Source organism: Salvelinus sp. IW2-2015, linkage group LG4p, assembly GCF_002910315.2.
Source record: "Salvelinus sp. IW2-2015 linkage group LG4p, ASM291031v2, whole genome shotgun sequence".
Taxonomy (NCBI): Eukaryota; Metazoa; Chordata; class Actinopteri; order Salmoniformes; family Salmonidae; genus Salvelinus; species Salvelinus sp. IW2-2015.
The window spans coordinates 23,177,908-23,189,735 of record NC_036841.1 but is presented as its reverse complement, the minus strand read 5'-3'; the positions used below and the strand labels follow the sequence as shown (position 1 = coordinate 23,189,735).

Genomic DNA, 11,828 nt, shown 5'->3' with positions numbered 1-11,828 from the left:
GGCCTCTGATGTCACATACTAAGGAAATTACCTCGATAACAGCATTTTCGACAGTTAAATGCAACAACAAAACATTATTTATAAAAAGCAATCTTTGAATATGGGTTTTGATCACTATCATTTGTTTGCAAGCATGATAGCTGTATTTTTTGTTTTTGGTTTACCCAGCTTGTTGGCCATTAGCCAATCAGCGTTTCTCAACTAGTTCAAAGCACTTGAATGCATCCGACTAGTATTTATGACTGCACAACTGGTAAATTCCACCTCCCAATTGGTTACAAAAGCAGCATAAAAACAAACACCATTGTTCTGTACCCCTGCCTTCCTCAGTAGGCTAAAGAACAGTTGTAACCTACAGTTCGTTTTCTCGGTTTGAGGTGTCAATAGGGCAATTAATTAGGATATGGAATAAGAAATTATTTTAAATTAAAAAGGTTCCATTAGGATTACATTTTTCATGGTGATGTTAGAATGCATGTGCATGGAGACAAACTGACCTCTACACACAGCAAACTTTGTCCAACTTTGGCTCATCACCTGACTGTGAGTGATTGCTGGTTAATGATTATAAAAGCATAAGAATATATCGGCGCGCATCGTCTCTTGACTAGTCTGTGTAGGCCTACCAAGTAAGGTAAATCCGATAACGCTCAACTGCAGCATATATACATGTGTTCGACAGATGTACTCCTTAGGTTAAAACCCCTAAATGTAACGAGGGCATTGTAAACTAGGCCACATTGTTACTTACTTCCTCCTCCGCCCCCTTCAACGCATGAAAAAACGAAACAGAACATCTCTGAAATTCTATCATCACTGAGAGGAGAGCGTTGAGCAACTGAGAAGAAAGACGCTTCGACTGACAGTGAGATTTGGAGAAATGTCATTTTATAACCAAGAACCTTTTCATAATCCGGTATGTTTATTATAAGCATCTATGTGATTTGTTGTGTATTTAAAATGTAGATGTGCTTAATGTTTAACTTTGTGAGAGTTGGGCGTGTGCGTACGGTCACATCTGGTAATCATAATGTGCTCCGTCCGCTCAGTAATATACGTTATTTAGCCAGTTTTAGTCTGACTTGTTCCGTTCACAGATGTAATGCTAAAATCAATAGATGCATAGCTAGACATTCATAGTATCAATTCATGCTATTGTGCAAATGTAATATGTATCTTATGAGGCGACAGTGAATGTCTCGCGTATACCGTTATGTAGACTTACTCCTATTTATTTGTATTTATTATGGATCCCCATTAGGCTACTCTTCCTGGGGTCCAGCCAAATTTAAGGTAGTTTATACAAATTAAAACGTTCACAACACACTGTGTGCCCTCACGGAGGTAAAAACWGTTTCAGGTTGGATATTCGACGGATATTCGACGGATATACGCCTGTAGTCTTACTTACGTCCACCAGTAGCAGTTAGAGACCGTCAACATAGTGACAAATCAACATTTTCAAATTTCAATAGCTATTTAACCATTACTCCTAAAACTTTCAAAACTGGTTCTAGCTAACCCGATGGCATACACACATTGCACACATTTATTTTTTGTCAATTTACATCTCGCACTATTTTAAATTATTTATTTACATTTTTGAATTTCAATAGCTCCTTGGTCATGTGATCTAATGACTTCAAACAAGATTCAGAATGTCCACTGACTACCCTTCTATATTGCACACCCTTTAGTTTCTCCATTTTCATCTCACAAGATTTTACATACATTTTTCAAAATGTTAAATTTCAATAGCTCCTTGGTCATGTGACCTAGGGACGTCAAACAAGGTTCCGAATGTACACTGAGTGGGCCTACACATTGCACACCCTTTAGTTTGCCCATTTTCATCTCACACGTTTTTACATGAATTTTTCTAAATGTAAAATTTCAATAGCTCCTGACTTCAAACATGGTGCAGAATGTACCCTTCTATATTGCACACTCTTGTTTGTGTACTGTAAAATCACGCGGTGTAACGTACATTTTTCATAGTTTTACATTTCAATAGCTTCTCGTTTATGTCAATTACACGCCTAAGAAGTGTGCAGTGGATATACACCAATATTGCATAACCTCTAGTTATGTCTCGTCAATATTGTTGTACATTAGTATTAGTTTGACCATTAGGGGTTCAGTCCAGTGTTGTGTTTACCCTTTTCTTTAATATTTATCTAATAATAATTGGTAGTTCTAAGTACTTATTTTCCCAGTTTCCCCCCCCCCACAGTATTTAACAGTGGTACAATAGGAGAGGGACAGATATCTCCTTTCGTCATTAATATCAACCATAAAGAAAAAGGGCAAAGTACGAGAGTCATGCTATTAATTGTCCAAAGCAGGGATGGAGAGTGAGATGGTAAGGTAGGCTGCAGTGGGTTTGCTGGTCAATCAATATACTGAACATGTGGCCAGTAAATCAATGAATACAAATTGAATATTGACAAATTAAACAGAAATTGTAGACCTTTAATCTTTTCCAACATGTCAACAGACACAACTTCAAATAAGTACAAAACATTTCAGTGTTAACTTTCTCTTATCCCTGGTTGATGTACATGTCAGAGCCTCTTCAGTGTGGATGGGGTATAGCATACATTTTCAACAACAGACTGCACTTCCGGTTTGTGTTCTTTACTCTGAACTCTTTTGTCTTCATTCCTAGTTACAGCACATGGAACCACCGTTGGCATGCAAAACATTCAATCTAAAACGTAACACGTTATAAATAATATCAATGCATTATGACGAATTAGCCATCCATTGTGTTATATCATAAATTGTCTTACATGCCGTCACTGTTGTCAAAAGATATAAACATGTTAAATAAAGTTACTAACCCAGTCAGTCTTTGGGCCACATCCAGGTTTTTATCAGTGGCACACATGAAGCAGTTGTTGCAGTAGCGTGCCGTGGGCCTGGSGCCTGGGCCTTCAGTGAGGTCCTACACAGTCCCACCCGAATTAATCCACCTGTTATTACCATCATTTAGATGCCATGGCTCTAGACACTATACATTTAGACAGAAACGCAGTATAACCAGGCGTTGCGTCACCTTGAAATTGACATTTTTTTCAGAGAATTGCAGGGGAAGAGTACAATACAGTACAGTTCAACTAATAGGCAAGAACATAGTCGAGTGCAACAGAGTTATATTAATATTCTTCTTCTATCCATTTCTGGTCCACAAACTTTGAGCTTTAAGTCCCCKAAAAAATAAATACAGTGTGTTCACTAAACAGCGCATTGTCGCACCCAAAGCAGTTTCACCGTGATGATAAAGACACATAACTATTCACTGAAAATAAAAGAAATAAAACAAATCATTTGCAACATAGGCTATTTGCCATTTTATTTTGTTAATATATAGGCTATTTAATATTAACGAAATAAAATGCGAAACATACATACACATTATGGAGAGTGAGATGGTAAGGTAGGCTGCAGTGGGTTTGCTGGTCAATCAATATACTGAACATGTGGCACGTAAATCAATGAATACAAATTGAATATTGACAAATTAAACAGAAATTGTAGACCTTTAATCTTTTCCAACATGTCAACAGACACAACTTCAAATAAGTACAAAACATTTCAGTGTTAACTTTCTCTTATCCCTGGTTGATGTACATGTCAGAGCCTCTTCAGTGTGGATGGGGTATAGCATACATTTTCAACAACAACAGACTGCACTTCGCGTTTGTGTTCTTTACTCTGAACTCTTTTGTCTTCATTCCTAGTTACAGCACATGGAACCACCGTTGGCATGCAAAACATTCAATCTAAAACGTAACACGTTATAAATAATATCAATGCATTTATGACGAATTAGCCATCCATTGTGTTATATCATAAATTGTCTTACATGCCGTCACTGTTGTCAAAAGATATAAACATGTTAAATAAAGTTACTAACCAGTCAGTCTTTGGGCCACATCCAGTTTTTATCAGTGGCACACATGAAGCAGTTGTTGCAGTAGCGTGCCGTGGGCCTGGGGCCTGGGCCTTCAGTGAGGTCCTACACAGTCCCACCCGAATTAATCCACCTCTTATTACCATCATTATGATGCCATGGCTCTAACACTATACATTTAGACAGAAACGCAGTATAACCAGGCGTTGCGTCACCTTGAAATTGACATTTTTTTCAGAGAATTGCAGGGGAAGAGTACAATACAGTACAGTTCAACTAATAGGCAAGAACATAGTCGAGTGCAACAGAGTTATATTAATATTCTTCTTCTATCCATTTCTGGTCCACAAACTTTGAGCTTTAAGTCCCCAAAAAATAAATACAGTGTGTTCACTAAACAGCGCATTGTCGCACCCAAAGCAGTTTCACCGTGATGATAAAGACACATAACTATTCACTGAAAATAAAAGAAAACAAATCATTTGCAACATAGGCTATTTGCCATTTTATTTTGTTAATATATAGGCTATTTAATATTAACGAAATAAAATGCGAAACATACATACACATTGTGCATGCATTGTATGCCTACTCACCAAAGACTTATTTGAACACAAAATCCTTCCTCCTTTCTTTCTCAAGAAGACTTCAATGACTCTGTTGTACAGTCTATCTGTGCGTTTTAGTTCCACCAATAAGTCCTTTTCTATCGACATGGAGGCTAATGCTGAAAGCCGAGTCTGTCCAGTAGCATTTCTGGAATACGTTTTGATTCGCTTTAAGGCCGAGAATGACCGCTCGACAGAAGCCGTGGACACAGGGATAGTCACTGTCACACATGCCAATGTGTAAAGTTGCCCCATGTCCTCATTCAGATTTTTCTGCTTAGGAAATCAAGGAGATCAGAGGGACTTTTCCCTTCAAAATCAGTCATAGCATACATTACAGTCAGTTCTGTTTTTAGCTTGGATAGGTCGAACAGTGTTCCGTGACTCTCTGTTAAGCTGGAGAAGGCTGTTTGCGGTAATTTTTTCCGGTAGGTCTGAAAGTGCCGGGGTCCAGGAGGGAGAGAAACATTCATTTTTCGTGGTCTTGAAACCTGTTTCGTATCTGGCAAAGAATGTTGTCCAGAATATTGCTGTGGAGTTGTTGATAGTATGTGCGAGGGTCTCCTTGTGCTGGGCCTCTGCGTGCGCTGGGTCATCGTAGATTTGACTGAACCTGCACCTCTCTCGCTCAATTGTGTCACAAAACTCGTTCACCCTTGTCAGGCAGAATTGTACATCCAAAGTTTGTTTCTGTAGAATTCCAAAAAGCACATCCGAATAATAAAAAATCCATTGAATGTTTCAAGCAAAAAACAAAACTCAAAATCATCCAAACGTGCATTAAATCCATCAGCCATAAGCACAGTATCCCCGTCATGGTCATCATGATGTTCCAGTAAGTGGTTAAACAGCTCCTTTAGGGCAACTCTCTTTTCAAAGACTGCATTGACCAATCTAGATGTATATTGCCACCTCGTTGGTGCAACCTTAGGAAGACGACGCTTGCAGATGTCATCCAGCAGTTGCGTGCGCGTAGGATCGTGAGAAAAATGCTGCAAGGCCATTGAGGTTGGCAAAGAAGACCTTGCATTCTTTAAGCTTTGAGGCTCCTTGAGTCAGTACTAATTTAGTCGATGTGCATAGCCAGCCCAGCCTCACATTCAATTCGCGCATATATGTACAAAATGTATTTCAGCAGATTTCGTGCGTTTTTGTGCATTTTTGGGGTGGTTCAATTCGTTTGAAAATACACGAATTTCTGTGCTACTTAATTTGTGCGAAAAGACACGAATTTAACCAGTAGGCGACACACAAGCCGTTGCAACAACCATAGACGCGATCGCCTGTATATTTATTTTACGTTATGAATATGTAGATATTTTGTCTTTTTTTAACCATTTAACCATAAGAGGTTATATAATATATATTGTCTTTATTTAATCCCTATTAAAACATTGTGGTTTTATGCCTATATGTACTGTTTAAGATTTTTCTGAACAGACTTTTCAGGATAGAATGAATGTAAGCAATGCATGATGGTTAATGGTGTTTTATTCGGTTGTAGTTCCATGTATTTCTTAAAAAAATAAACGTGTAAACCATTTTTATTGAACAGAATGTAACTGAAAATACAATGGCAGCCTTGCCATTGTCCATCAATAACAAAACTTTTTTTTTCGTATAACATTTGGGGAAACGTATGCAGTCATTGTAGTCTTACATTTTGTTGGCCAACCAAAATTACCAAAACGTTAACCCGTAATAAGGCTAGGGTGGCTGAGTGTAAAACATGGCTCTGAGTGTAAGCACCTTTTCACTAGAAACGTTCTTGTGTTCAAATTACCGTCAGTGCGAAATAGCTAGAAAGCTTTCGTATTTCCACTTGGCTGCACCTACGGTTACGATAACGATAAATCAAGTGCAATACCTGCGCGACCTGTGTCGAGCAGCAAAACACCGGAAAGCTTCTACCTACCGGAAAGTTACAAGAAGAACAAGAATAGTTACCTCATCCGGTCATGTGACACTTGGATGCCCCCTAAAAGCAATTTCAACCGTTTTGAAAAATGACGCCTGGTAACCCCAAAAAAATACCAGGTGCATGAAAAGTTTGGACTTAGAATATTTTTTGAAAACCTCCATAAATCACTCAGGCCATTGACTCGAGAAGAAAAAACATAAAATATTTTCCAGAAGAAAAAACAGAATATTTTTTGAAAACCTCCATAAATCACTCAGGCCAGCACCCATTGATTTGGGGCGAGTAGTATAGCGCTCCCAGAGCGGGTATGGAAGTCTGGATCCCCCCTAAAAGCATTTAAGGCTCTGTGTGTCTTTAAGCACCATACTTTTTCACTCCATCCTGTGGGTGTGTGTGTGTGTGTGAGAGAGAGCTTTTCTTTGACATCTTGTTTAGCGAAATTACTGATTTACAGGTCATGAGGGTTGACCGATTCACACATTTAAAGTTTTGGAAAGATCTGACTTTTTTAACCTTCGAAACAGCAACCTATGACCCCATTTTAAGGCACTTCCGGTTGGCACAGGAAGCTATACAGTAAATACATATCCTGATCGGGGTATGCTTTTACAGAATCCTGAGTTTTAAGTCTATACGTTAAGAACTGACTGATTTACACAGGGTTGAATGCACTATATATTCACAAACTGCTGGTTGGGTATGGCAAAACACTTTTAGGGTGATTTTATCACTTCCGGTTGCTCCAGGAAGCTTAGAATCAACACAGGTAGACCTCATAGTGGCTTGATGGATTGTCATTGAAGACAGGTTCATAAGACATTCATAACCCACATAGGCTTCAGGTTGAATTTAGGGGTGCAGGCAATGTGTTCCTATGGGGAGGGATGTCATTGTAAACTGTTTGATGTAAACACCTTTTAACGTTAAGGGTTAATGCCACACGGTCAATTAGGCTTGCACAGAGACCTTAGGAACGTTCCTGAGGTCAAATTGTGCTTCTAAACCTTAACAGTTCTCTCTCTGTCCCCAAAAGCAAAATACTTGAAATGTTAGGTCAAGGGTCATCTTCTTTGTCACTGTCGCTGCGCTCAGACCGAGCAAGCTACGGTCAAGCGGGGCATCTCGTTGAACTCGGCACGGCTATGGTGATGTCATTTTTAGTGGTGATTTCAGAATGCTATTTTGGTGGGTTTTTCACTGTTGAAACATATTGCAAATGCACAAAAGTCAACTAGCAAGTCAGTAGTCCATCAGCCAATTAGATATTTTCAGACACCAAACTGATACATCTGAGCTCCAAACTCACTTTTCCAACTCGTTTAGAAGCCAACTATCACAGATTTTCAGAGCAAGCCCAAAATTCACAGCGCCTTCCATTAAACCATAATAAAACAAATAATACGTAGTTATGTCTAGCTGCGGGTCCAGTTTTCACATTATGTTTAGCCCTATGTGAGGCGACCTCGAATCGCCAAGTTTCGGCTCGATAGGTCATTCGGTGCCCGAGCAAAACCTTAATTGGTGCTGAAATTCCACTTTTTTCCATGCCTTGCTACGGGGTCCTTGAATGAGCTATCGGACAGAAATGTCGGGTCCGTCTCTATGGGCCTAGCCGGTTTCAATGCACCTAGTCTTGCAACTCTGGGACTTTTCTAAATGTCACCATTTTGTAATGCCTCAAAATGAATTGAATCACATGCAAATGCCACGAGGCTTTTTATCGGTCCGAGAACCTTCTAGAGCCACATAACTCACCGTGCTTAATCGACCTGAGCTCTAGAACAGGTTTGTAAAAGTTTCAGACTGCTAGGTACATGGACTGTCTTTAAAAGTTCAAACAAAAGTATACTATTGCAGGCACCGTCTGCCTCTAAGCCCCCTCAGTGTGTCACTCCATCCTTTCTGTGTGGGTGTGTAAATTTTTCCTTGAAATCTTGATGGGATGAATGACTGATTTACAGTTTCATGAGGGATTGCCTTTTCACATATATTACGTTTGGAAAAGATTGACTTTTTTAACCCTTCGAAACAGCCTTTTGACATCCAATTATGCCACTTCCGGTTGGCACAGGAACTGAAAGTAAACACATATCCTCATTGGAGTGGGCTTTTACAGAATCCCCGAGTTTTAAGTCTATACGTTAAGAACTCACTGATTTACATAGGGTTTAATGCACTATTTCTTCTCAAACTGGCAGGTTGGGTATGGCAAACACTTTTTAGGGGTGATTTAACCACTTCCGGTTGCTCAGGAAGCTTAGAATCGACACAGGTAGACCTCATAGTGGCCTGATGGATTGTCATCGAAGACAGGTTCAAAGGCATTATTAACCCACATAGGCTTCAGGGTTGAATTTAGGGGAGCAGGCAATGTATTCCTATGGGGAGACATGTCATTTGTAAACTGTTTGATGTAAACACCTTCTTTTAACTAATAAGGTTAATGCCACACGGTCAATGTTAGGCTTGCCACAGATCGGGGAGGACCGTTAGGAACGTTCCTGAGGTCCAAATTGTGCTTCTAAAACCTTAACGGTTCTCTCTCTGTCTTCCCAAAAGCAAAAAATATGAAATTGAGGTCAAAGGGTCATTTGGGTCCTTCTTCTTGTCGCCTGTCGCTGCACTCAGACCGAGCTAGCTACGGTCAAGCGGAGCATCTCGTTGAACTCGGCACGGCCTGGAGATAATGGCAATGCCATTGCAGGCTTTGTGTGTCTTATTAAGCACCATACTTTTTCACTCCATCCTTTTATCCCCTTTTCTTCGTCGGTATCCATCGCTAGTAATTACTATCTTGTCTCATCGCTAAAACTCCTGTAAGGGCTCAGGAGAGACGAAGGTCGAAGCCACGCGTCCTCCGAAGCCACAACCCAACCAAGCCGCACTGCTTCTTAACACAGCGCACGCTCCAACCCGGAAGCCAGCGCCCACCAATGTGTCGGAGGAAACACCGTGCACATGGCCCCCTTGGCTTAGCACGCACTGCCCCCGGCCCGCCACAGGAGTCGCTGGATGCGCGATGAGACAAGGACATCCCTACCGCCAAAACCCTCCCTAACCCGGACGACGCTAGGCCCACGACCTCCCGGTCGCGCCGGCTGCGGCAGAGCCTGGGCGCGAACCCAGAGACTCTTGGTGGCGCAGCTACCACTGCGATGCAGTGGCAGAGCTTCGAGACCCACTTAAAAAAAGTTCGTCTGAACACACTGCAACTGGATCTAACTTTTTTTTTTTTTTTACTCCTTTTTGTGAACATGACCAATTTGTCAATGTACGATTTTCTTAAATTACGATAGATAAATGGCTGGTTCATTTTTTTCCTGACACCGTATGCTTATGTACTTTGACGTGAGAGCGGTCAAAATTAGCACCCTACTTTACGTTTTTGACCTTTAATCCCAGAAAAATGCCATAACTCAAAAAGCGTTGAGGCCTCGACGCCATCTTGTTCGGGGCCAAACTGTCCATTACGTCTTCGAAATATTTTCCGTTTGGAGAAAAGGGCCACATGCATTTGCAATAGTGCTTGTGCATTTGCAATATTATTTATTTTCCCTCTGGTGGGAATTTCCTAGACTGCGGAAAAAATGACCAAAATGTGTTATTTTTTATAAAACGGAAACCGAACGTCCGAGAGATTTTAGCTTATGACTTCCTGAAAGATCTCTCCCCCGCGCACGGGCGCGACGCCGTCCGCGAATTTAGAAACGTTGCAGGACGTTCTAGTAAGGGAACCTTTACATTTGCAATGTGGCGTTTCTCACTACCAATATGGCGAGTGCTAAAATGTTCCCTTAAGGTATGGAAAGGCCTTGGAAAGGCCATAAGTGTAAGCCAACATATTCATTATTTTACATTAACATGTAATACATCCATTATGAAGAAAAATGGTTGTAATTTAGGCTCCACGAGAAATATGAAAATGGTTATGAAGAAAAATGTGTATGGTTGCTACATGCAAAAAGGCGTTCTGATTACAAGTGCACCAGTATCCCCAAAGTATTAAGCGAAAATCAAGCACAGAAAACAGCATTGGCATTAATAAAACAATATTTCCCACAAATTAAGTCGCAGGTAAAATGTGCGTCTTTTCTCAAATTCTGTTCAGCAAGTCTAAAACAGTATATATAGGCATACAACGACACATTTTAAAACATGGTTAAACAAAGACAACATTTCTGTATATTCATGACGTTTGAAATTAGCCTATTAAGAAGAAAAAAATGAAATACAAATTATCGCGTTCTACATGGTTTGCAACGGCTTGTGTGTCAACCTACTGGTTAAATTTGGTCTTTTCGCACTAATTAAGTTAGCACAGAAATTCGTGTATTTTCAAACGAATTGAAACCACCCCAAAACACCCCAAAAATGCACAAAAACACACGAAAATTCTGCTGAAATACATTTTTGTACATATATGCGCGAATTGAATGTGGAGACTGTGTTGGCATAGCAGTGAATGAATAAGGCCATCGGTGCCCTCTCCTTAACTTTAGCCTGCACCCCATTTGAGTCCAGATGCCATGACTGCTGCGCCATCAAAACACTGTGCCACAACTTTAATCCAGACTACATTCATTTTCCTCCAAGAAAAACGGAAAATAAGAGCGGCAATGTCATTCAGCTCGCTTGCCGCTTGTCACATCTTCAAAATCGGATAAATCGCTCCTTGACTCCCGTTGTCCGTCACATAACGCAGGACGAGTGAGAGCTGTGCTGCATTTTTCCCAATCTGTTGTCTCGTCCACCATAACCAGCAACAAAGGGAGCTTTTTTAATCTTCCATTTTGATCTCTTCTCCCATCACTTCAGCATAAGCATAAATTAGGTCATTTTGTATTTTTGCCTGGAGCGTCCCAATGAACACTTTGTTAGTGGACAGGTGGTATATGTAAATCTGTGTTGCTTTCAGAAAGAAAAGAAAGAAGCTCCACCGTAGTTCCCTTTGTTTGTGGAGTCAGCCCACTTTCATCGTGTCCCCTAAAAGAAAGTTCCTGTTTACCCAAAAAACATGACACAATCAATGGAGTCTTTTCAATATATTTCCCTTATTTTTCTATACCTTTTCATTGTGCAGCTCCGTTGCCCTGCGTGATTGTTCGTTGAGCTGTAGGCTCCCACTCTGGTGTCCCCAAAAGTTTTCAAAAGGCACCATTGCTTGTAAGTGCCCAGCCGTACTTTGGTGTCTTGTTGCTGCCTTGGTTAGACAACTCAAGTATGCAAAAGCCAGTGTGGCTCCCAAAGACACCAAATCGGATCACCTTGCAAATATAGGCGATTACCCCGCAGTAACAGTTTGCTCAGTGCTTCGTCGGAGCCTGTGAGCCATTGATAGCGCTCGTAGTTGGAGACTTTTGAAAGTGGCGAACGAAACCACTTT

The 11,828-nt window shown here is 40.5% G+C and overlaps 1 protein-coding gene across 1 annotated transcript in view; it reads left to right on the top strand.

Moving 5' to 3' along the window:
• Positions 1–595: 595 nt before the first annotated feature.
• The window catches only part of LOC111960714 (galectin-9B), a 29,554-nt gene continuing 18,321 nt past the window's right edge, over positions 596–11,828 (top strand). Inside the window, exon 1 of the mRNA XM_023982890.2 lies at positions 596–916. Within this exon, the coding sequence (XP_023838658.1) occupies positions 881–916 (36 nt within the window). The 5' untranslated portion in view covers positions 596–880. The remainder of the gene's footprint in view (positions 917–11,828) is intronic.